Genomic DNA, 25,706 nt, shown 5'->3' with positions numbered 1-25,706 from the left:
GTGACCTTTCCTTATGTGTAGAATGTCAGGCAGCAAATGTATTCTGTTGAAATGAGTCTTTAAATAGCTAAACAAGTTTGTGTGTGAAGTCTGAGGAATGTCAAGTGACTGAAGGGGAGAGAGAAAACTTATTAAAATGATTGGAAGTGTTGTGCCTGGTAACTGAACAGCAAAGAAACAGAGCACAGCAAGACAATTTATCTTTTTGTCAATCGTTTTAGCCTGTCTGGAGAGCCCCATAACTCCTGATCTTACTTTAGAATGTTATCACCTTAAAGTTTCACTTTCTGGTCTTTATTCTTAAGATACCATGGTGAATTAAATATTTTCTTTTTAAACAGGGGAATCACCCAGTTCTTTGCCTCTGCTTTTTCCATGTGGTGCTCTCAAGAGGGAAACACTTCCAACCATACTCAGGGAAAAAGGTTTGCTATAGAGCATTTAAAAGTGCATTTGAACTTCAGACTTTTAGTTTGAGAAGAAGAGAATAAGTAAAGCTGCCCATTGCCATTTGCTTGTTGGATCTGTCAAAAACAGTCATCTACTTCCTCTGATTTTATTTTATTTTATTGTATGAACACAACTACTAATGTTAGGCCCAGCTGATTTGTTTCACTTCTCTTCTTATAGAGGGTTGTGTCCGGTCATTCTTTCATTAAAAGCTCAAAGGTTGTTATTGTTAAAGGTCTGCTTATTTTAAATGGTAACAAAAAGTGGATACAAGATTTTAAAACTATGAAAATAAAGTGGACTCTTGTTTGGGGTTTGGTTCCAAGATCCCCTATGAATAACAAAATCTTTGGATGTTCATGTCCCATTAAATATAATGACATGACAAAATGGTGTCCCTTTTAAAAATTGGAAAATCAAGGTTTGATATTTGAAATTTATATATTTTTTAACATTTTCAAACCGTGGATGCTTGAATTTGTGTATAAAATATCTGTGTATAAGAAGGGCCGACTGTGTTACGAAGACCAATATTATCTAGAATTGTGCCACTCATGGTAATAACACTGAATGGACTGTACTGTTATTATCTCCATGGCATTCTGGATCAGACCAACTGGGCAAGTTCATACTGTTGGTTTCTTTGTAATCCCATGCTGATGTCCACCCCCCCCCCTGTCAATTTTGTGTGTGCTCACATTCTGTTACCTGTTGAAGCCAAACTGACATCTGGTGGTAAATAAATACCTCCTCTTGCTCTGTTAATTCAGCAAATCATACTTCTCATCCATTTCTTTGAGATGTTATGTCAGTGGAACAGAAGTTGGGCCAGTGCCAAACCAATAATGAACACTTGTCATGGCACTGGTGACATTGGCTCACCCTCCTGTAGCACCCTACATTATCACTTTTAGTATTGTAGCTAGGGGCCTCTGTGGCCTGGGTGAATTTTCTTCAAACCTTTTATTGCTATAGCCTCTACTTAATTCACCTTTATAATCCAATAAAGATGTGTTGGAGATGCATAATGGATCATAGAAATGGATCTTGAATCTTATTTCAGAGAGCCCAAGTTATTATACCCTAACTAATGCATCAGTACAGGCCTCTTTAATTTCAGCATGCCACCCTAGAACTCAGAGACTTGATCTTATTGCTTTTGAAAATGAGAATATCCATAACCCTGTATGATTGAAGATGAGGTGTGAACTTCATAACTGTGTTCCATTTCCTCTTACCTTGCAGATATCCTTGAAGGGAAAAATTGTAATAACTGAGCTCACAGTTTTTAAAGTAAAAGTCTCATGTTGGTAGGACAGTCCTTCTGCACTAGTATGTGATCTGTGGATTTATCTACAATGCATTAACTGCGAAGTCCACTCTTGCATCTTCCAGTGCATTAGACACTGTGCTTCAAAGCCATGCTCATCATCTCTCCAAATAAGATAGTCAATTTATTCCCATAAATTACCTCAAAGTTCCCCCCTTTTCCATTGTTCCTTCCAATCCCACTGCCACTTCACTTTAATCTTGCTTTAAAAAAAATCACTTTCAGAATCAGGGATTGGCCTATTTGAATTTCAATTGAGTCTTCTAAGTCAGATGTATATGAATTTAGGTAGAAATGTTTGGTTTTGTATCAGTTTACATGTACTTCTATTTATGCTTTAATTCAAACTTGTAAAATTCTGCTTAATCATTAATATATTTAATGAATTTTATTGCAGGAATCGCACTGGAAGGCCTCACTGTTTATCAAACTACCCAACATCCTGATCTTCAAACATCCTTGAGCAATTATTTCTCACAACAGGTGTGTTACTTTGCAACAGTTTGAACCCCCCCCCCTCCAAGGTTATTTAGTAAGTGGGTATTTTGGTACAGAGGTCAGGCCCATAAATAAGTTCCATGTGCAGGTTTTTCCTCCTAGTGAGGGAGAATACCCATGGTTGCACTTTAGTAATCTTGGATATCATGGTTGAAATCTCTTAGGGGTATTACAGGAACGTAACTTGTGGTTATACTGATAGTTTTACTCTTTTACATATTTGTGCAAGGAGTTAGTCAGTGTCCCCTTACAAAATGGTTCCCCATTCACCTATACTGTAGTGTACCAGCTTAAATTCCATTTGGCATGCAGGCACTGCTTTTTCCCACCCATCCATGGCAACCAAAATACCTACCGGAACTTTATTACGGATTCTTTTATTAAACAGTATATCAGTCATTGCATTTTTTCATCAGAATAGGATTGGTCCCAAAAATTTTAATGACTAAAACACAGTAGTGCTTAAATATATAATAATAATAATTGCACATTTCTTAACCAGTTAACGCTAATATCAGAATATATGTTTTCTTCTTCTTCAATGACTACTGTTCTGAGATGTTCAACATAATGAACCTATTTCTGATGCCCTCAGAGAAAACAGTCAAAAGGCAAAATCCAGTAATTGTGCTATCTGGCTTTCTTGTTCCATGATGTAATTCACTGCATGGTTTGGAAATATCCATTGTGATTCTTGTTTTGTTTCCTATGCCATTTTAATCAAAAGTCTAAACTAATATTCTAAAACTTTCAGCAAGAACTGGGTCAGAACAACTCAGTATATAACTAATTTTTACAATGAAATTCAGATCAGCACAGCTTAGTCAGTCAAGCTAGGATTTCACATGTAATATTTAAATAACTGCTAAGAAAATAGGATTGTAATTAGCAAGGCACTGATACTGTGCATGGATAGTCCTGGGGAACACAGTTATTCATAATGTATCCATAATTATCTTGCTTTGTATGATGTATTACAGTATACTCCTATTTTTAGGTATCATTACAGAATAAAACCACCTATGAGTATTCCTTGCCTAAGAAAACCCTATGAAATTCATGGGGTTCCCATAAGTCAACAGGTGACTTGAAACACATACGTACATATTTCTCAAATGACAATAGCCACTTAAGGAGGTAAAGAAACACATCAACAGGGTAATTAATAACATGCAACTGTCTACTACAAGACAGACCAAAACCACAAAATGACAGAATATCCCTAGCTGTCACCTATAGTCCCTATCTGAGACCCCTCAAATGCAGTAAAAGAACGAGAATGTAAAGACGTATCTGTTCTCTTTGTCTTTAATATTTTTTTCACAGGGTATTCCTGCTAGTGTTGCATTTTTCAGTCCTTCTGGTGTCAAATATTGTCTGAAGCAGATTCTGAAGTTGTTTGGTGATTTCATTCCCCAAGTTAAGGTAAAGGTTTTTTCAGCAGCTGGTAGAGAGCTAATATTTCATATTGACTCAAATAGACTTCAATTGCATGTGTTTTTGGTTCCCAATGATCATTCCCTCATCAGCTTCTATGGTGTGAATGCTCACCTTTCATTGTTAGTTGCCTTAAGATCCTCTGGAGAAAGATATTGAGGTTCTTACAAGAATGATCTTTCTTTGCTCCTTATTTTGACAATTAGAATTTATCAACTGAGACAGAATCACATGGATGTTTACTAACAATTAGGTAATTGTGAGATTTTTAAATATGGTCATCATATTACAGTTGCAGGGAGAATAAGAAGCCAAGGCATCCATTAAGTTAGTAGTCCATGTTAAGTATGAATGCTAATAATTAATACTAGTGATATGTTTTTATAGCGTTATGATTTCCTTGCATGGATCATCTGAATTGTCTTCCTTGTTAGTAAAATGTTTATTCCCATCAGCACATGATAGCCAAAGTACATGTGTCATTGAATATGAATCTGTGCTTGGTTCTGTTTTTATTTTTGGCCAAAGGTGGGAAGTGTTATTGGCCAATTTTGACACATTACCTGATAGTTCTGGATTCACTTTACTTCTGTTAGGCCTGGGTTGGCCTTTTTCCCAAAAAGGAAATGTGAGTAACCAGCTTAGCTGGACCCTAAAGGTCTGAGCTCACCCATTGTGACAAAATAATCTATGGTACCGCCCAGAAGGCTTTGGGAAGGATACTGTTGGCTATGAGGGTGGTGGAATCCAAACCCTTGTACATGGAGGGAAACACAGGGACCAATGGGGCTGCAAATATGCAACGTCAATCAGCCCACACCTCCTGTTTAACATGGCTGCCATTTCAGTTTGCTGCTATAGGGCCAACAACAGCTGAAGCTCTGGAAGCTGAAAGAATCTCAGTGAGCTGTACTGCCAGAAGTCCTACTCCACAGGATCTTGCTGCAGGGATTAGAAGTAGTCTCCAGCTTGAGAGTTGCTAACACCTTTTGAACTCCACTGTGTTTGAAATAACATAGTTCAGTATTAATAATGTCTGGAAAAATGTGTCTGTTATTATATAAGCATACCTAGCATTCACATGAATGTGCACTTGATTCTTTGCTCACCTTCATATTGCATTAATAGTATTGAATACAAATTACAGTAAATCTGGGTTGTGGAGACTGTCTCAGGAGTAGTTATCTTGCTTATTTTTTTTTAACCTTAATGAATGTGAAGCCTATTACTATTCAGTTTTTAAAAACTGTAATAAGTAAACTTTGGAAACATGAATCCTTTTAATTAAGCTTTAGATTTAATGTATGTTATTTTTTAAATAGTCCAGATTTGTTGTTACACCTATACAACTTTCAAAATGTAGACTTGTTTATATCCATATACCCTACGCTGATATATTCTGTACTTTTTAGTGCCTCCAGCATTTTTAGTCATGTGGCTATTTACAGTACTCTTATTATGAATAAGCAGAAGAAACAAACATAAAGCCATTTTGCTGTTGAATCAATGGACTGGTTTGGATTTAGTCCCATGTTATGTGTGTTTTGTATATCGAATTGCTCAGTGTACAAAACAGTTATGTGCTCTGACTGGAATCATGTTTACAATTTGTATTTTCTTGAGGGAAAAATATGGAGTGATAATTATAATAAAAGTTATAAAACCCATTTTCTTACCTTTTTTGCCATGAAATATACAGGAAAATGAGAAGGAAAAATATTTCCCTGATTTAAGAGGGGGCACCGTAATATATCTGGAAAATCCTTGTTCTGCTTCAAAAAGGCTCTCTCTACAAAAGATGACAAGTCTTCTTGATTGTTGCAGTTCTTTTTTGGATGGGTGTCTTTGAGTTTGTTGCCTAGATACTGAATGTTAATGGACAGCCATAAATATATTTCTTGTTAAAGAGATTTAGCAAGACCCATCCAATAGGACAAGTGAAGAGGCAAAAATCGTACAGATTTCATAAGGGTAGTTCACAGGAGACTTCTTCATATTCATACCATTCTTCATGTCTTACTATAAAGCATGAGGCCACAGAAGAGGATTAGGCTCACTCCTCAGTATCACCTCCTAATTTCTTCAGACAGGAGGCATGATATCTGACTACCCCAGTTCACAGCAAAAGAAAAGGTACATTATACTGGTTATTTAGTGTTTTGGCTTGGGTACTGACAGTTCCTGCTGTGTAATTTCTCTCTGATGCCAAAGTGCATTAACTGTGAGGCTAGGAGGGGAGAGAACTGCTGCTTATAAAACATAAGGGACAGAGTTTATAGGCACTAAAGCAATTCAAGTGTTTTGCAGTCACTGGTCAGCATTAACTGTGATCCACACTGTTGGTCAGGACATGTGGAAGGGTTTAAGGCTTAGAATCACCTTAAACAGAAACTACACAACCCCCCAAATCAGATCTCTGTTTTACAATAAGAAGAAAAGAACTCATGCAGACCTCAGTGTCTCTGTTCCCAAGAACCTCAGTTTTATGAGGAGAGTGGAGACGAGAGAAATGGTTAATACCTTTCAGTTCTAAGCTTACCTGCTCTCTCACCACTGAGAAAGCTGGTATGTAGACAAATCTGCCTTCCAACTTCTAAATAAGTTCATTGGCAATTCATGTAATTTTTCCAAACATTACATTTTGAGAGTGAAAACATCTTTCAAGAAAGCTCTTTTATATATCAGTTAAAATAAGATTTCCAAAATTTCAGCTGTATGATTAAAATCTCCCTCAAGATTTGAAGTTGAAAGCTTTCACAGCTGGCATCCATAGTCAGAAAAATCAGCAGTAGCAGAACACATTATAAACTATCATGGGCATAAAATGCTGTTTGTAAACACTGAAATGCTGGACCATGCCAACAACTATCAGGTCAGAATGCACAGGGAAGCTACTGAAATCCATAAACACCTGGACAACTTCAACAGGAAAGGAGAACCCCTTACAGTAAACAAAGTGGCTACCAGTCCTGAAAAACACCAAAATCAAGACCTAACAAATGCAAATGAAAACCACCCAGGGTCAGAGGGATTCCCAGCAGACAACTGATCATTAATTAGACATTGTGAGGCCTTGCCATTCAATAACAGAACAATACACAGATTAACATGCAAATCACTTTCCCTCAATCAACAGTATGTATGCACCCCTCTCTTCCATGTCAGCATTATCTGAAGATGCCAGCTGCAGCTGCTGGCGAAGTATCAGGAAAAAACTCTTCTAGAACACAACCAACTCTTCTAGAACACAACCTCATAGCCTGAAAAACCCACAAAAAACTATCCCTCGAGCTAGCTTCTTTGTACAGAATCAAATGTATATTGTTAGTTTTCTTCAAGTGTTCTGAAGAACACAAAAGGTTTACATGTGGGATCAGAGTTGTACATGCTAGTTTCAGCCCTTAACTGCCTTTACACACCACCTCCTGCCCTGTTGGAAGCAGACATCAAGACTTGTAAATTGATTAATAGGAGGAGCATGCCGGCCCTTATCTTTCACTTCTGTTTCTTGATCTATGTACCCAATTATTTTTGCTTCCTCCTGTAGAGTTTACCTCCCCCTTCTTCCAAAGGCAGTTAGTCCTTTGCCTGTCTAGGAAGGGAGCGTCCACATGGCTTCCACCTCATAATCAGTGCTAGCCAACTTCCACACGTGAGAGCCAGTGGTACAGGCTAGTCTGTCGAAGTTTAGGTAATCTATTCATTTGGCTATCTCCTTTCCAATCCCAAGATGAATTCCCTAAAGCAATAAGTTTTTTCAATACAAGATCATCCTGAGTACTTTTTCCTATTTCTCCCACATGCTCATACTGCACTTGCTTCACTTCACATTGCTTTACCAAATATTCCTACATGTCCTTCATCCTCCAGTATTCTGAATTTATACTTGTATAAATTGTATAAAGTAAAGTATTCCATGTTTTTGAGTATCTCTGACAGGTCAGTATATGCTCTGAAAATGTATTAGTTATCTTGAGGGTTTTTTAAAATCATAGGTCAAGCAGGAAAGGTACTAGTTGTTAGGAAGTAAGATATCCATTACTGATATTTATGCTTTTGGATTGAGGCATTGATTCCTAATGAGAGGTACTGCCTTGGAAAAGGACAAAGTGAGCAAGCAATAAAATGTGTAATAACTAAAAGGAGCTCTACAACTGAAGATGATTGAGTTGCTTAAATATTCTAAAACCCTCTTTGGACAATATGTCTGCAGCCTTTTCAAACTAAGAGCTAGGAGTGTTGCCTCTATCAGCTTGAAGATGCTTCAGTGATAAGCTATTTAAAAGATCAGATCATTCGCGTAAGTAGACAACATAGGCAAGGTGACTCCAGAAGTTACAAAATAAAGAATTTATTTGTATCACTGGTACTGCCATCTGTTAAGAGATGCTTATAAAAAGCCAGCATCCTGTTGATGACACACTGCAGTGTACATGTCATTAAGATTCCTTCTTGCACAACTCCAGCTGATATGGTCCAGGCACACCCCTATGACCCCTCAGGAGGTGGTGGGATCCCAGGCACCATCCAGCTGCAATTTTGCTGCTGGGGGAGGGGGGGAGGGAAGGAGTCAGCATCCAGGACTTCCAGCATACAGACATACCCAAAATGCTGAGTTTCTATTACGTGCCTTGCATCCTTAGTTACTCCTAGATTCACAGGAGGGAGGAAGTGATTTCCACCAACTTCCTCTTTAACTGAAAAAGCATCAACAGCATTCTGAGGGAGCAGAATGGAAGTTAGAAGTCAAGCCAATGGAGTCAACATAATTCAGAATAAGATTTATACTTAGTTCCGTCAAAACATGAAGGGGCATCACTAAGTGTGTGGGTGGGTGTGTATGGGGTGTGTAACACCACTGCTCTTCAAACACCTATCTTTTGGCAGAAACACTGTGGCATTCACCTGCTTCCCTTTAAAATGCTTTACGAGATGGTGGGAGTGGGGTGAAGCTCAGTGAGAGGAGAAAGGAGAGGCCCCAGAATCTGAAATTAACATTTCAAATTTCAATATTTTAATTTTTTAAAAAAATTCCTTTTTCAATTTTCTTTAAAAAAAACCATCTTTTAACCCAATCTCCACTATGTATATGTAAATACATTTAGGGTGTGCATATGATACTGTAATTTGAATGTCTAATTTTAATCTTGCGAGTTGTTTATGTCATAATCATTAACATGGCATTCAGTGGTATATGGGAATGATGATTGACGAGTAACATTAGTATAAAAAAGCATTACTAAAGATTCTGTATGGTATGATATAGCAGAAGGTCAATGTGGGGGGGGGGTTGACATCATGAATTATTGCACTGGGTGTGTTATCAAGTCTGGAATTTTATAAAAATACCCCCCAAATCCCTATCCCAAAATGCATCTGTGGAGATAATCAGGTGGCCCCTTTTCCCTGGCATCACTTGATCATAGGAGCCTCCAAGCAAGCTCTGCATCTATAGGGTGAAGTATGTCTCCTGATGACCCTAATGGAAAGGCATTATGGGAGCTGCCCCTGGCTGCCATGACCTGAAAGCGGAGAGACCACGTAGGCAGCCAGCCTTAGTTAGGAGTTGCAAACAGGAAGATTTCCTTCACACCTAGGAGACAGATTTACAGATACAAGCCATTCCGGTATCAATTGTTTTCCCATGACAAAGGATGCCTATGGATCAAGTGATGTGTAAATTTGGTGTTACTTTGATGTAGGACAAAAGCCTCCACTGACTACGTGACTAGGAACCTATTTAAAGTCCAGGTTTTCCTTTGTTCGAAGTTCCATGTTGGTGGCAGGCAGGCACTCTGTCAGTCTGCTTCTCCTGGTTCCACGCACCCCTTTCCCCATTTTCCTTCAGTGTTGCTGCAGCTATCTTGATTCCAAGGAAAACCATCCCAGGCAAGTATTTCCATTAGAAGGCCTTGTGTTCTCTCTCCATTTTCCCTCCCTTTCTTCTATTAGCCTTGAGTGATTGCATGAGTGAATGTATGTGTGTGAGTGTGTCCCCCTGTGCATCAATAAACTAGATTAAAATTCAAAGACTTTGCCTTTGCCTCAGTTCCTGGAAGTTCTGGTCCCTTCGTAAACACTGCTGGGATGCGATCCGAAAAGGGTACTTGTAAGGAGCCCCATATTGGTATGTTGAGCTAATTAATATTCCCCAAAATTTGAGCAGATATCCTTACAGGTGACAGCAACCCTAGTGATGCCACCAAAAACATGGTATGCTTATTTGCCACAAGGGATGTGGTGGCTTAGTGGTTTAAGATGCCAGTTCTGATGATCACCAGATTGGAAGGTAGGCAGTTCAAGGCCCAAGAGCTGCATGATGGGGTGAGCTCCTATCACTAGTCCCAGCTTCTGCCAACCTAGCAGTTCAAAACATGCAAATGCAAGTAGATTAATCGGTACCACTTAGTGGGAAGGTAAGAGTGTTTGGTGCAGTCATGCTGGCCACATGACCACCAGAACAGTCCTCAGATAATGCTGGTTCTTCAGCTTCATAACAAAGATGAGCACCACCCCCTACAGTTGGTTACAATTGGACACTGATGTCAAGGGAACTACCTTTACCTTTAAGGAGCAAAGAAATGTAAGATTGTATGGCCTGCTGGTCACACAGAAAAGCGCACAAAGAAGTAACAGGCAGTCCAGCAGAAAGGTAGTAACAAGCAGTGTGTGAAGCAGCACTGGTAGATTGGTATGCCTGGAGTATCCACTCAGGGACCGGCTGGCCAAAAATTAAATCATTATCATTACTATTTTCTTAGATCCCACCTTTCTCCCAATACAGGGGCTCAAGCGGGGGCCTGCCTGATGAGTGGCCATAAAAAGGAGGCGCTGTTAAGAGCAGATGAGTGTGTCAAGCCTGCTGAGGCAGGAGTGTGTCTTAGAACTTAGTTGTAACTAAGGGCTTAGCTTTGAGGGGGATTCAGATTGCCATATAGGGAGGAGGGATTTCAGAAGGACAGAAGTAGTTCTGCCAAAATCAGTTTAAACTGATCAGTTCTTCGAGCAGCGGAGAACCAGTGAAGGAGGGCTCAGATCCACATTATTCCGCAGAACTGTAATTTATGAATAAAGCTAATGATTCATAGGATTTATACTCTTACTGAATTAAGCTTTAGTGAAAGGTGTGTGGAATGAACTAAAGCACAGGTGAAAGGAACTGAAGTCCTTGAGTAAACTGAAACAAAGTAAATTTGTAACCGGTGAAGTAATTTGTAACCATAAGCTTTGAGAACCAACTACCAAAAGAGATATTACCATAAGCATTTTCTGTAATTAAAAAAAAATTCTTTTTGTTCACAAAGGAGTGGCCTGAAGTGATTTATGTTTAATATCAAATCATGCTACCAAGAATAGTAAAAACACTTAATATTAAAGAGATTTAAGTCCGCGGGAGGACCAAGGGTTAGAGAGATAGTTCTGAGGTAAAAGGAGCCTCAAACTATTTAAGACAGGAGAAGAATCCTGTGTAACCCTGTGGTGGTCACATCATTTGGTGCCAATCGGTGGGATCTGAAAGCTCTAGTGTGAGAGATCTAAAGAGATCTGATCATTTCACAGCAGAATTTGAAGTTGCATGGAATAGTTAGGCAAGGTGTTTGTTTGTTTTTTAATACCAGCTATCAACACGGTTGTTCCTAATGTACACAGTGTGTGTGTGTTGTTCTAAAAGATGCCCTTATTTTGCCTGGTATTGCATACTTCTAGAGCTGACTGGCACTGCTGGGCTCTCAATACATCAGCTACTGAACACCTCCCACACTTGGTTTTAAAAAATAATTTAGATTTTCCAACACATTTCCTACTTTGGCTGAGTAAAAAGCAGTAAGGTTCCAACACCCCACCTTCCTTTACTTTCCCCTAGAAGGTATAGGCATCACATGGGCTCAGAGACATTCTTGGGAAGGAAAAGAGCCTAGAATGACTGGAAACCCATTAGTTTAGATACATTAGTCTGGGAGGAATACAGTAGTGCAGGTGGATGCTAGTGCCCTGCTGCCTTCTAATCATTCAGCAAGACAGCTGAATGACTATTATGGGGAATGCTATTACCAGGTGTCTTAGCAGACCTAGTAGGGCAGCAAACAATGGTCTGGCAAGATTAGGTTGTAATAGATGGGATTGGGAGGTTTGCAACTGGATTCCAAAGGGATAGAAATGGAGGTATTTTGTGTGTATGTTGATTGGTAAACCAGAAAGTGAATGTATGTATGAGGGTGATCTAGCAAGAGAAGAATGACTTGAGGTATGTCCCCTGCGCTACAAGTGTAGAATAAGGGGGCAATTTTTACAACAGAGAGGACCATGATTCAAATAAGTAGATTTGTGTTCTGGAACTCAAACTATACTTACACCGTAAGTTCAGATTCTTAACTTGTCTTTCAGCACTGAATTTTGCCAGTGGCTATGCAACAATGGAAGCCATTTTTCTGATGCCATACTCAAAGTTTTTAAGTGTTCCCAAAGTCCCAAAGACATTAAACGCCCATTGTACTCCAAATGTGTATGTACTCAGATCCCAAATTAAAATGTGCTAGTCATTAGCTGCCCTAAAACCTTGTTTTGGCTGCAATTATATATATAAATATACAATGACACAACTGAGGTTTGGGAGGCAGGAACATAACACAAAAGCAATTAAATACTGCCATATAGGACATATTTGTAGCAATATAATATATACACAACTGTTTATTCACATTTCATAGGGTCAGGGTGGTTAAGGTAAAAAGCAGCCCAGTCCATTTCCATGGATAATGTTGGAAATTTGCATTGAAGTGCAAAAGGCACATTTGGAAGAATATGGTAGGTGCTTCAGTGATGTTTATATAAACAGAATCTGATGATTTAATTAATACTACTGGCAGATGTGCTTCAAAAGACATTCTGTTTATCAACAATGTTTACAAAAACAGTTAAATTAAATTTTATTAGAACAGGACTACGCTACCAAAATCATTCTGCTTTGGAACTCTATGAAACCCGTTACGGTGCAGGAAAATGAACTGTACATTTTTGTTTTAGCACTTTAAAATGAGGCAACAAAATATACTAACTTGGAACAACATTCAAAATATAGTGATGGTTTGTTTTTCCAGCTGTACAATCGTTTAAATATGTAACAATATAAATAAAATCAAGCAGCCCATACAGAACAAAATACTTTTTGAGCAAGGCACTGATTCAGTAGCTGTAATATGTCCCAGCATTAAGTTAGGTCACTGATTTCCCAAATTATTGCCTTCATCGTCCTGGGTCAGCTGCTGCAAGAGGTTTAAAACAGCTTCTGTTCTTTCTAGAAGAGTCAAGTTTTTCTTTGCTGCAGATCGTAAAAGGAGTGAGTAAACGTACTTATTGACCTTCAAAATTTCTTCCTCTTCACTGAGGGAGAAAAGGAACAATAGGTTAATCTCCTAGCCAAATATATAAATATTCAACTCTTCAAATAATGGCTTGGATTCAACAGCAGCTGCATGAGCAGAAGGTCTTTTTGCTTTTTCAAGGGGGAAAATCCCCTGAATTGCCAACATCTCCATCTTCCCATTGCATCCTCCCATATTGCACTTCCAGCAACTGTCAAGTACCAACTCAATACCTTAGGAACTGCTTTTTCACATCTATGAAGGCCCCATACTGCAGAACTCTGCTAATAGCAGAGATTCTTGCAAATCATTCCAACATGATTATTGTCAGGGCCTGTGGGCCTGTTCACACATTCAGTCTCCTATCTGTAGTTCAATTAACTGTCATCTCGGCCTCAGAGGGAGCGATCAGGCAGACCCAGCAACATCGAGGACTGCCTGAAGGAAGAGGCTCCTCCGTCTTTAACTGTCATCTTGGCCTCAGAGGGAGCGATTAGGCAGACCCAGAAACATCAGGGACAGCCTGAAGGAAGAGGCCCCTCCCTCTTTAACTGTCATCTCGGCCTCAGAGGGAGCGATCAGGCAGACCCAAAAACCTCAAGGACTGCCTGAAGGAAGAGGCTCCTCCCTCTTTAACTGTCATCTTGGCCTCAGAGGGAGCGATTAGGCAGACCCAGAAACATCAGGGACTGCCTGAAGGAAGAGGCCCCTGCCTCTTTAACTGTCATCTCGGCCTCAGAGGGAGTGATCAGGCAGACCCAGCAACATCAGGGACAGCCTGAAGGAAGAGGCCCCTCCCTCTTTAACTGTCATCTCGGCCTCAGAGGGAGCGATCAGGCAGACCCAAAAACCTCAAGGACTGACTGCCTGAAGGAAGAGGCTCCTCCCTCTTTAACTGTCATCTTGGCCTCAGAGGGAGCGATTAGGCAGACCCAGAAACATCAGGGACTGCCTGAAGGAAGAGGCCCCTGCCTCTTTAACTGTCATCTCGGCCTCAGAGGGAGCGATCAGGCAGACCCAGCAACATCGGGGACAGCCTGAAGGAAGAGGCCCCTCCCTCTTTAACTGTCATCTCGGCCTCAGAGGGAGCGATCAGGCAGACCCAAAAACCTCAAGGACTGCCTGAAGGAAGAGGCTCCTCCCTCTTTAACTGTCATCTTGGCCTCAGAGGGAGCGATTAGGCAGACCCAGAAACATCAGGGACTGCCTGAAGGAAGAGGCCCCTGCTTCTTTAACTGTCATCTTGGCCTCAGAGGGAGCGATCAGGCAGACCCAGCAACATCAGGGACAGCCTGAAGGAAGAGGCCCCTCCCTCTTTAACTGTCATCTCGGCCTCAGAGGGAGCGATCAGGCAGACCCAAAAACCTCAAGGACTGCCTGAAGGAAGAGGCTCCTCCCTCTTTAACTGTCATCTCGGCCTCAGAGGGAGCGATTAGGCAGACCCAGAAACATCAGGGACTGCCTGAAGGAAGAGGCCCCTGCCTCTTTAACTGTCATCTCGGCCTCAGAGGGAGCGATCAGGCAGACCCAGCAACATCAGGGACAGCCTGAAGGAAGAGGCCCCTCCCTCTTTAACTGTCATCTCGGCCTCAGAGGGAGCGATCAGGCAGACCCAAAAACCTCAAGGACTGCCTGAAGGAAGAGGCTCCTCCCTCTTTAACTGTCATCTCGGCCTCAGAGGGAGCGATTAGGCAGACCCAGAAACATCAGGGACTGCCTGAAGGAAGAGGCCCCTGCCTCTTTAACTGTCATCTCGGCCTCAGAGGGAGTGATCAGGCAGACCCAGAAACATCAGGGACTGCCTGAAGGTTGAGACTTCTCCCTCCTTTAACTGTCACCTTATATTTGTTTTGTATTCATTTTTTACTGTACACCGCTATGATCATTGCGGAATAGCGGTCTATAAATAAAACCTATTATTATTATTATTATTATTATTATTATTATTATTATTTATTTATTTAATTATTTATTTGGAGTATTTACACCCTGCTCTTCAGCAACAAACGTTCTCAGAGTGGCTTACAATTTTTTTAGACAGTTCCCTACCCTCGGGTTTAGGAATCAGGATGATCCTGTCAAGTGAGCAAATGGGAAAATAACGTAGTAAAACATTAATACTTAGTTCCATTCCTTTCTCTTGACGATATTATCTTATTCATGTTTTCATCAGTGCATCTCAAAATTACACAATACCTCCATTTTTAAAAAATGAAAATTTCTCTCTCTATTGCCAGAATTCAATTCCATTTATGTCATCATTTTCATGGTAACTTCCGCAATGACTTTGGTTCACCATAATGGACCCAACAGCTGCTTTATCTACATAATTGCTTTCCAATATATCATTTAGGCAATACATATGACATTTAGCAGATCAAAAACAGTATCTTGAAGTGACTACAACACTATCTTTCACAGTAGCTTGTCACAATCCTAATTCACCAGTTGGACTCAAGTATGTAGAACAAACTAAGATGATCTGTCTTTGTTAATTCCCTAAATACTCATGAATGTATTTTAAAAGCCTGTACAGTGGACTGTGCCAAAGCTAGCATTATCAGCTTTTGGTGTATACAGATGCAGAAAAAAATGTTGCCAGCTTATTTCAGTGCAAATACTTTGATCCAAGAAAACAAGAAGTAATTAAATTCCTAACATTTGGCAAATAGCATCGACAGGTTAATTTATCATACACACCACTTAATAAATTCAAGTTCCAATTAATTCTATCAGAATTTCTAGAACTTATTTTAATTAGTGTTGTAAAACAGTTTCCATAAACAAATGAAAAGCAAAAGCCTCATAAACTCGCACAAAGAAAATGAAAGCAATTGGAGGAGGGGAGCATTTTGAGGAGTATAACACTAATATCATAACTCATCAAACAACATCTTTATAATGAAACACACCATCTTTTACTTGGAGGACCGTCTCTCCCCATATAATCTGCCCCGCACACTCAGGTCAGCCGGGAAGAATTTGCTGAGGATCCCGATGGCGAGATATGTGTCAACTTCACAAAGGGCCTTTTCCATCTTGGCCCCTAGGATCTGGAGCACCCTTCCCAATGAGCTCCGCTCCACCACCTCCCTGGATCTCTTTAAAAAGAGACTCAAGACCTTCTTGTTTCGGCAAGCCTTACCCGATGTTCCTTGATACCATGTGACTCCCCCCTATATGTACTGTACTATCGACTGCATTCAGCTAGCTTGGATTTGATGTAATGGTTTTAATTTGTATAACTGTAATGTTTTTATTGAAGTTTTATTTATGTATTACAATTTTTATTCTGTATTATCTACTCTGTCATTGCAATTTTTACCTGTTCACCGCTTTGATCACTGCGGAAAAGCGGTTTATAAATAAAACTTATTATTATTATTATTATTATTATTATTATTATTATTATTTTCTCACATTTCACAGTAATGAATTAATTAGTAATGCTTGGGCTCTTCCAATCAATGTTTAGTGATAGATTTTGACTCTATTCAGAGAATTTCTCTGAACAACCTCAACCAAATTCAACTTATTCTTCAGCCAGCCAGGGTTTAAAGATGCTCAGATCAATCAGAATGGATTTACCTGGTCTGACCTCCCCCCCCCCCCATCTTGAAAATTTAAAGCAACTGTCCCCCTTCTCTCTGCAGAAGCCTTCTGTCAGCCTGCTACCATTTTCACAAAAATGTACAATGAAACATGTAAAATAAGCATACAGTTCAATGCAAAGCATTTCTCTACACTGATCTGACAAGAATATGAACTATTCCTTATGAACACTATGTAACATGGGAAGAGGAAGAATTACAGGTTCACTTAGCTTAACATCTGGGTAAACTGGTGCAAAGCATTATTAAAGATAAAATTATTAAATTACTCAAAAAATAGAAGAACCAGTTCTGGTGAAGGTTTCATTAGTCTTTTAGAGTTCTTTCAGAGTAGTAACAAGCATGTGGGCAGGGGTGACTCACAGACACTGCTGATTTATAACTAGCAAAAGCCCCTTTATCAAAACTTTTGATAAAGTTCCACACCAAAGACTCCTAGAGAAAAATCAGCAGTCATGGAATAAGAGGATAGGGTGTTCTTATGGACAGGTTGCAAGCTAAAGGGGATGCAGAGTAGTCAGTTCATCAGATGGGTTACCCAAGGTTTTTAGATTGTTCATAAAAAATCTGGAATTAAATCTAACAATAACTTCACCAATTTGTTTTAAACAAAAACAATTACAAAAGGATCGCTCCTAGCTCTGGGAGTAGATACTAAAATGGTAAATGGACTTCAGTGAATGCAAATATGGAGTGATACATAGCAAGGCAAAAAGTAAAAATAAATCTCAACTTCATTTATAGACTGATGACGTCTGCTAGTGACTGACCAAGAAACAGATCATGGTGTTTGGCTGGGTAACTTGATGAAAAAACAGCAACCCAGTTCATAGTAAATGTGAAAAAAGCAAATTCCATCTTACAGATCATTAGGAAAACAATCCAAAACAGAACTGCCAGTACCACAATGCCTTTATTCAATTATATTGTATGACCTCACTTGGAACACTGGTTATTGCACTTCAGAATGACAAAGCTAGAAATAATACAGAAAAGAATCAAAATGAACCAAGGCCTGAAGCAAATATCAGTGAGGAAAGGGTTACAATGTTTGGGGCTACTTTTTTTTCACGGCAAGCAGAGAGGAATAGGCTAGAGGTACATAACATTATGCATGGTGCATAAAAAGTAGATAGGGAGAAGCTATTCTTTCTTCCACAGAATACTAGAGTAATGGAAAACAGAATGAAGCTAAAAGTTGTGTGTTATTTAGGTTATATAAAAGGAGGTTCTTCACACACCACAACTGCCATGACACCCATTACCACAAGATGTAATTATCATACCAACCTGTATGGCTTTAAAGGTGGTTAGACGAAGTCATATATAAGAGTATCAATGACTACTAGCCATGACAACTATATTTTATAGTTATATTTTACCATCAGTGTAAGGGATAAGCTTGAGCTACTTCCTTGTTAGGGAAAAGAATAATGTGCTATTGCAGTCATGTCCCAGATGTGGTCATTTCAATGGCCACTGTAAACAGAATGCTTGAGTAGACAGGCCTTTGGGCTGATCCAGCATGGCTATTCATATGTTCTTAAACTACATTTTAAGGAATTATTGCCCATCTGAAGAGCCTTCAAATACGCTTTCATAATTACAACCTCCATGGATTTGTGTAGTTGCTTTAGCAGTGGGGGTAAAGACACAACCCAAATTTTGAGAAACTTGCCAGTATCCTCTCTGTAACTGATCTTTTTGTAGAACATTTCTAGCTCAAATGGCTGAGATGTCTCATAAGTTAACTGGAGGTGACCTTCATCTCTACAAATGAAGTATAACTTCTTGCATACATAAAGAACATAATTCAATACTATGCAGTGACTGCCTTCACCATAATGCTGTCTTACAGTTGCTGTTCTCTTTTTCATTCAAGCGTCCCTTGCTACTAAACTTGTTCCTCTTCCAGCAACTTCCTGCTGAAACCAGTCTGAAGTCATCACATCATGAGCTGACTGTGTGCTATAGATACTACTTCAGAATGACAAACAGAATGCATTAAAGGGAGCCTGTTCACACATTCAGCTGCAAATGATCAAAAGAGATATACATGGATATAGATATATCTTTTGCCTCTTGAGATATTCATTTGACCTCTACCACACACAAAAAATATCATCTTTTGGGAATAACCTCCCCTTCCCTCCCCTCCGGTATCTAAGGATTCAAGCCAAGGCCATAGTTTTATGCGGTAGAATTCCATCCTTGTAACAAAACCACAATCCAATCCTAGCCCCAGACAGCAACAGCCCCCCTGGCAATCCTGGTATTACTACAATGGTGCTTGTTCTTGCTGACCATGGCATGCAGACAGCACTCACTCTCTGAGCAGTTCTGTATGTAGCTATACTGGGGAAAGCTAAGCAGTGTTATGCTACAAGTATGATCCTGCAATAGTTACAGCCACAATAAAGTATTTTTTAAAATAGCCTTCAGCTTTCATTTTTGGAAAATTTGAAAAATTAAAATACAATGAAACTGGAACTTTACATGTAGAGCCTTTGGGAGAAAGCTAAAGGTAATTCAAAACACAGCATGAATGAAATTCTAACTTTTCTGTCATGGCATTATCAGCTTCTTCAAGACTGTGCAATATTCTACTAAAGGACTGAGACAATTACTGGTGCTAATGTATTAGATAACAAATGAGTTTACTATGAAACAGAAATTGCATGTTGGTCTTCTGTATTTATATTGCCATCTTGTGGAGACTGAAAAATTCTAATCTAATGACCATGAAACCTGTGCCATTATTCTGTCCTCCAACTTACTTATCTCCCATATGCCAGGAAGTTACTTTTCAGACAAAATGCCACAGCTTGTACTGTGTGTCATGGAACACACACACACACACACACACACACGAAAGATTTTGACTGCTGATTATTCCATATGAAGAGGTTTGCAGACAATTGACATTTCAAGTTAATCTCCTTTTCTCTTGCAATTCTGTTACAACAAAAATGGCAAAACCAAGTTCCCTTTGATATTTCCATTTGACCGTATCAAATAACATTTTAATGCCAGAAATGAAAGAACGGGTAGAATGGACAAGAACACAAACTACTACCTGACAGAAATTGTAGGCTTCATGGGTCTATTTTTATTATTTTTAAGGCATTTGTTCTTATTAGATAATAATAATAATAATAATAATAATAATAATAATAATAATTTTTTATTTGTGTTTCCCCGCCTCTCCCACAGGATCGAAGCGGGATTACAGACTAATTAAAAAACCATTACAAACAACAATATCATAATAAAATCCAATAATACAAAAGCTCTAAAAACAATCATGCAACATACATATCCGAGGTAGGCAAAGAATTGATGGTATCAAAAATTACAAACTTCATTCTTCAGGGGGGAAGGCTTGACAAAAGAGGAAGGTTTTAAGACTCTTTTTAAATGATTCCAGGGAGGTCATAAGACGGAGCTCATCAGGAAGACTATTCCAGATCCTCGGGGAAACAAATGAAAAGGCCATCTGGGATGTAACAACATACTAGGAAGCTGTCATTTCCAACAGGTTCTTCCCGGATGTTCTAAGTGTGCGGGGCGGATTATATGGGGAGATGCGGTCCCTTAAGTAACTCAGGCCCAAGCCATATAGGACTTTATAGGTAATAACCAACACCTTGTACTGTGCTCGGAAGCGAATAGGCAGCCAATGAAGATCTTTCAAAATAGGTGTTATATGGACAAACCTGATCTTATGTAACTATGTGAGTGCCTTACTGGGGAAAATCATTTAAATATTGATTTTTCAGGAAACGTGAGGAGTAAGTTTGGGCAGTCTCTCTGGTGAGAACTGAATGGTGGTGGGACTTGTTAACAATTGGGGGAGCTGAATGGGCAGCTTGCCTATGGAGAAAAAGAGATGATATGTCCGAGATTGAAGTCATGTTTGAATCTTCTCTGTTTATAGAGTTCTGGTTGCTCACCTATTCTGTCTTCTGACCTAGTGGTGCTTTTATTCAACACTGAATTAATATCAGTTATTTGTCATGATTTAACAATGGATGAGAAAATTAACTTGGCATGGAGCATTAAGACCTTGCTGACACTGACCTAGACAATGTGATATAACACCTGACAGGCCAGAGGGCTCATACTCATAGAAGCACTATCTTCCTTCCAAGGAAATCTCTCCCACCAGTGTGATTTTCAGGGTATGTGCCCCCAGTTGGATCAATGAGACAAACTGAGGCTGCTGCTGGTGCTCAACTTGCTGCCTAATGGCATCCAAAGATTAAAGCGATCTTCAATAGCCTGCGGGTGGAAAACCCTAGGACAATGAGGTTAACATAACCCTGGTGACCAAGACTTAAACTGAACACAAAGGAGAGCACATAATCACACTAAAGCATGACAGGGAGGTCTGCTCCCATCACTTCTTCAATGTGATGTCTAGTACAGCTTTTCTAAGTGGTATGAAAATTCACAACAAATGTAATGTTCCAACCCATGAATGCCTATACAACACTGGATTAATGCCAACAACATACCTGCTGCTAATGGGGAAAGAGGTGAAAAATAAAACATATACTGTTTATTTCCATGCAGTTTCTCATTTGCACAATTCCCAAAGCAGTTTACACTACCACAATAAAACCAAAACAATTCTTCAGATGGTATATGTCCCCTACAAAGATTGCTAAAATCACCAAACAGGGTATTTCATACTGTTGGAAGTGTAACCAGAAAGGAGGAGCCTTATATCATCTCTGGTGGCAGTGTAGCGAAGCTAAAAAATTCTGGAAGCTGATACATAGAAAAATAATAACCACAATGGGGAAAATATTCCTTTGATTCCCAAACTGTTTTTGTTGAATATTACTGATGCAATACCTGACATTTTGGTTCAAGATGAATTGAGTGTTCTGTTATATTTGATAACTGCTGCCCGATTGACATTTGCCAAGTACTGGAAATCTAATACTGTTCCAACAATAGAAGAATGGAGCTTGAAGGTGAATGAACTAGCAAATTTTGATATGATTTCAATGTCCAAAAATCACAGAACGATTCAACAATATGATGCAAAATGGAAAGGGATATCCAAGTTATGGGATGACAAGAATAGGAGTTAAGGTTCTGTTTGTGATGTATGTAACTATGTAGTGATGTATGTAACTATGTAAGTATATGGACATTCCAATAAAAATATATTACTAATAATAATAATAATAATAATAATAATAATAATAATAAAATAAATAAAACCAAAACCATTCCTACAAAAGAAAAAACACCCCAAAATAAACAAAACAAAAACACCATAAATAATGGTTCATAGTATAAAATTCTAAGGGAAAAGATACGTTTTGAATGAATACTTAAAATGAGACAGCACTGAGACCTGATGTACCACACATGAGATCATTCCACCAGATTGCCCCCTCAGAGAAAGCCCATCTTCATATCACTACCAGACAAAAACCTGTAGACACAGGTAACAGTGCCTCTATGAAGATGATTGTGACCTGGGAGAATAATATGAGGCGGAAACAGTAACCTTGACCTAACCTGGTGCTCAACAGAGCAACACTGAATGCTGAAAATGCTACTGCTTAATGCCAGGTCATTTTATAGGAAAATACCTTTGATCCAGGATCTGATCCTGGATCAGCATGCTGATGTGGTTTGCATTATGAAGACCTTCTTGGATGGAAGGAGGATAATTTTTCTGAACTTCATTCACCTAGTTTCTCTGCAAACAAGATCTGAATGGGTTGGTGGAGTTGCAGCGGCCTATTAGGATTTCATTCTCCCCTACCAAATGCCCCACCCCACAATCTATTCTGTACAGCCAACATCTGTGTGGAAACCTCTCTGTTGGGTATGGCTCAGGACTTCATATCTTTCCTGATGACCAAGTGTCTGTCTCAGGTTATATCTGGGGCCACCTACAAAGCTGGGCATTTTCTAGACTTAGTGGTCTGTGCTGGACTGGCTGAGCTTTGGAATGGAGAAATGGCTAAGGTATAGACATGACTGCTTCTGAGTGACCCCTCTAAATGAGTGGAACCAAGCAAGCCTACTGGTTTATTAGGGAGTTGTCAGTGATGAAAAGAGCAGGATGGAGACTAGAGTGACAATGGTGGAAGACTTGGATCAAGTCTGACTAAACATGGGCTAGAGCGCATTGCAAAGTTTATGCCATAGTGGTGCTGGCAGCAAAGAAAACTTCCCTGCCACCATTGCATCTGCAGTGTTGCACAGTGGAGCTGTTTCAAGTGGTCAGGGTCCTTTTACATTCTACTCCACAAGAGCAACATGCAGACCACTGTAAATTATTTGCACAAAAAATTGGGAATACAATTCCTTGGATCTGCTCTGACCTGGAAGCTGTAGTTTATACAGATCCAGTTGATGTAATCTTGGCTCTTGCTTGTCCCATGTTACTGAATAAGTGTCAATCTGTGCAACTTGAAGATATAGACAGGATCCTTGGACTTGGAGAGCCACCATGTGCTTATGGGATCTGTGCCCTTCCTGGCCCTTAAAAGCAGCTACAGGGGAACTGGGGAAGTGGAAAAGAGAAATGGTGGATGCTTCACCACAGCAAGGTAAGTTTCCATTCTTCCCAAAAGAGGCTATAGTGAAGCCATCTAAACCATCCCTGAATCCATCCCACTGGACATTTTTGGGCAAGGCTTTAGAACATGTAGTGGATCGCTCCAGGGATTCCTAGATGAAACAGATTATCCAGATCCATTTCAATCTCGCTTCGGGCCTGGTTGTGAGACAGAGATAGCTTTGGTCACTTTGGTGGATGACCTACACAGGCAGTACATCCCTGTTGATTTTGCTCTCAGTAGTTGCTGATATCATGGTATCCCTCTGGCTGCCTTTCTGGGATGGGACTTGGAGCAGTATTCTACAGTGGTTCTGGCCCTTCTTCAAAGACAGGCTCAGAAGATGGTGCTGGGGGATGCCTGTTCCACTTCTTGGCCACTGGCCTGTGAGGTACCTCCGGGCTCAGTGCTGTCCCTATGCTGTTTAATATCTACATGAAACTGCTGGGAGACATCATTCAGAGTGTCACCAGTATGCAGATGACATCCAACTCTATCCTTCCCACCTAACTCCAAGGAAGCTGTTACTTTACTAGACCAGTGTCTGCCATCAGTAATGGGTTTGATGAGAGTGAACAAACTGAAACTTAATCAGGACAAAACAGAGATATTCCTGGTCAGTCACAGGACAAATCAGGGAATACGGATTCTCTGCTATGCCTTCACTAGATGGGGTTAGGCTTTCCCTGAAATCTCCTCATGAAAGATTTCAATGATGGTTAGGAGTGTGTTTGCACAGTTAAAACTTGTGTGCCAACTGCACCCATTCCTTGAGAAGTCAAATCTTGCTACAGTAGCACACACATTGATCACGTCCTTTTTGGATTACTGTAACACCCTTTACATGGGGGTGCTTTGTAAAGTGTTCAGAATCTTTAATCGGTTCAAAGAGCTGCAGTCAGGCTGATCACTGGGGCAGGTTATAGGGAGCATACCCCACTGATGAAACAGGTTCACTGGCTGTCAATATGTTTCTGGACAGTATTCAAAATGCTGGTTCTTATCTTACATGGCATAGGTCCAGACTATTTAAAAGAAACATATCTTCCTGCATGAGCTGGTCTGTTCTAAGATCCTCAGGCTTTTTCTCATTCCCACTACCATCACACACTCATTTGGTGATGACAATGGAGACAGCCTCCATTGGGAGGTCTGATTAGCACTCCCTCCCTGCTCTCTTTCTGCCAGAAGGTTAAGACTTGCTTGTTTAGGCAGGCATTTGTGATCTTTAAAATTATGGTGAAATAGTGCTGAAAATGCTGTTTTTATCATGTTTATTTTAAATTTTGTTTCAAATGTATTTTAATCTGTTTAATATTTTTAACTCTTGTACTGTACATTTAATCCAACTTCTATTTTAAATTTTGTAGCTGTCTTGGGTTCCTTGGTAGGAGAAAGGCAGGATATAAACTGAATTAATGAATAAATAAATTACTTCATCCTACTTATTTAACTTTATTCAGATTTTCCTTTACTACTTTTAATAAGAACAATTCTCATCTTCTCTTTTCCCTAATATTCTGAATAGCCCAATTAGCAAAAACTAAATCCAAGGAACATATGCTGAGGCAATCATTTGTTTGATCTTTTATATGAGGCCTAACCTTCTATACCACTAAGTAAACTCTGCTGTGTTTGCAAGACAATATTGGTTGCTATTTTATTTGTGATCAGACTCATTTGGATATCAAACTCAATCTGTGAAAGAAAACAGGTGCCAGTAGACACTTACCCAACTTTCTTTTTAGTTGATGTAAGAAGCTTGATGGACTGAAGAAGGAGAAAGGATAATCTAGATTCAAATATTCCAAGGAGCTTTAACACTTCTTCCTTATTGAGATTAGTGGAGCGATCTTCAGTGGGAATTCTTTCAAGTTTGTTTTTGTCATCCTCAAGCCTCTATACAGAGAAGGTATTTGTGAAAGAGTTATCAAGTCTAAATAATGGGAATAAGGAGTAGTAAATTATTAACTATTCAGTGTAATTCTAGAATGGGCAGGTAATTACTATGTAGGATTTTTTAAAAAAATGTGTGAGTCATTTATAGGATTTAAAAACAAACAGCACCATGGGAGCAATAAAATTAGTTAAATATGAACTAAATTAGTTCAATATGACTACCTAAGCCACCTAACAACTCTGAACTTGTACAACTGATAATATAACATGACCACATAATAGGATTCTCAAAAATTATAGATACCTGCTCATGTTCAGCAAGAAGTTCTTTTCTGATAAGCTGAAATACAGACTGAGACTGTATCATTATAGCCAAAGCCCCAGATAAAGTCTTCAGCTTTCCAGCAGTGCTGTTCTGACCTAAAGATAAGACAAACATTAGTAAACTGAACACTCCTCAGATACATAGTTTGCTGTCTGATAATGCTTTGAGAAATTCTCTTTTCCCAAAGCAACAGTAAATTCTATT

The 25,706-nt window shown here is 39.4% G+C and overlaps 2 protein-coding genes across 8 annotated transcripts in view; one reads left to right on the top strand and one right to left on the bottom strand.

Moving 5' to 3' along the window:
* The window catches only part of UROS (uroporphyrinogen III synthase), a 51,548-nt gene extending 46,166 nt beyond the window's left edge, over positions 1 to 5,382 (top strand). For 3 of the 4 annotated variants that reach the window (XM_089510127.1, XM_089510128.1, XM_089510126.1), the window contains 4 exons: positions 342 to 425; positions 2,178 to 2,263; positions 3,605 to 3,703; positions 4,564 to 5,382. In XM_089510127.1, the coding sequence (XP_089366253.1) occupies positions 342 to 425; positions 2,178 to 2,263; positions 3,605 to 3,703; positions 4,564 to 4,698 (404 nt within the window). In that variant the 3' untranslated portion in view covers positions 4,699 to 5,382. The remainder of the gene's footprint in view (positions 1 to 341; positions 426 to 2,177; positions 2,264 to 3,604; positions 3,704 to 4,563) is intronic. The other variant, XM_089510129.1, reaches the window with a different exon arrangement.
* A 7,006-nt stretch (positions 5,383 to 12,388) lies between these two features.
* EDRF1 (erythroid differentiation regulatory factor 1) overlaps positions 12,389 to 25,706 on the bottom strand; it is a 53,760-nt gene continuing 40,442 nt past the window's right edge. For all 4 annotated transcript variants that reach the window (XM_089510119.1, XM_089510122.1, XM_089510121.1 and 1 more), the window contains 3 exons: positions 25,482 to 25,597; positions 25,011 to 25,177; positions 12,389 to 13,096 (listed from right to left, as the gene is read on the bottom strand). In XM_089510119.1, the coding sequence (XP_089366245.1) occupies positions 12,934 to 13,096; positions 25,011 to 25,177; positions 25,482 to 25,597 (446 nt within the window). In that variant the 3' untranslated portion in view covers positions 12,389 to 12,933. The remainder of the gene's footprint in view (positions 13,097 to 25,010; positions 25,178 to 25,481; positions 25,598 to 25,706) is intronic.

This window comes from Sceloporus occidentalis, unplaced genomic scaffold (assembly GCF_023333645.1).
Source record: "Sceloporus occidentalis isolate IW3139 unplaced genomic scaffold, rSceOcc1.0.p SCAF_2, whole genome shotgun sequence".
In the NCBI taxonomy this organism is placed as follows: domain Eukaryota; kingdom Metazoa; phylum Chordata; class Lepidosauria; order Squamata; family Phrynosomatidae; genus Sceloporus; species Sceloporus occidentalis.
This window is presented reverse-complemented; position numbering and strand designations above follow the sequence as displayed.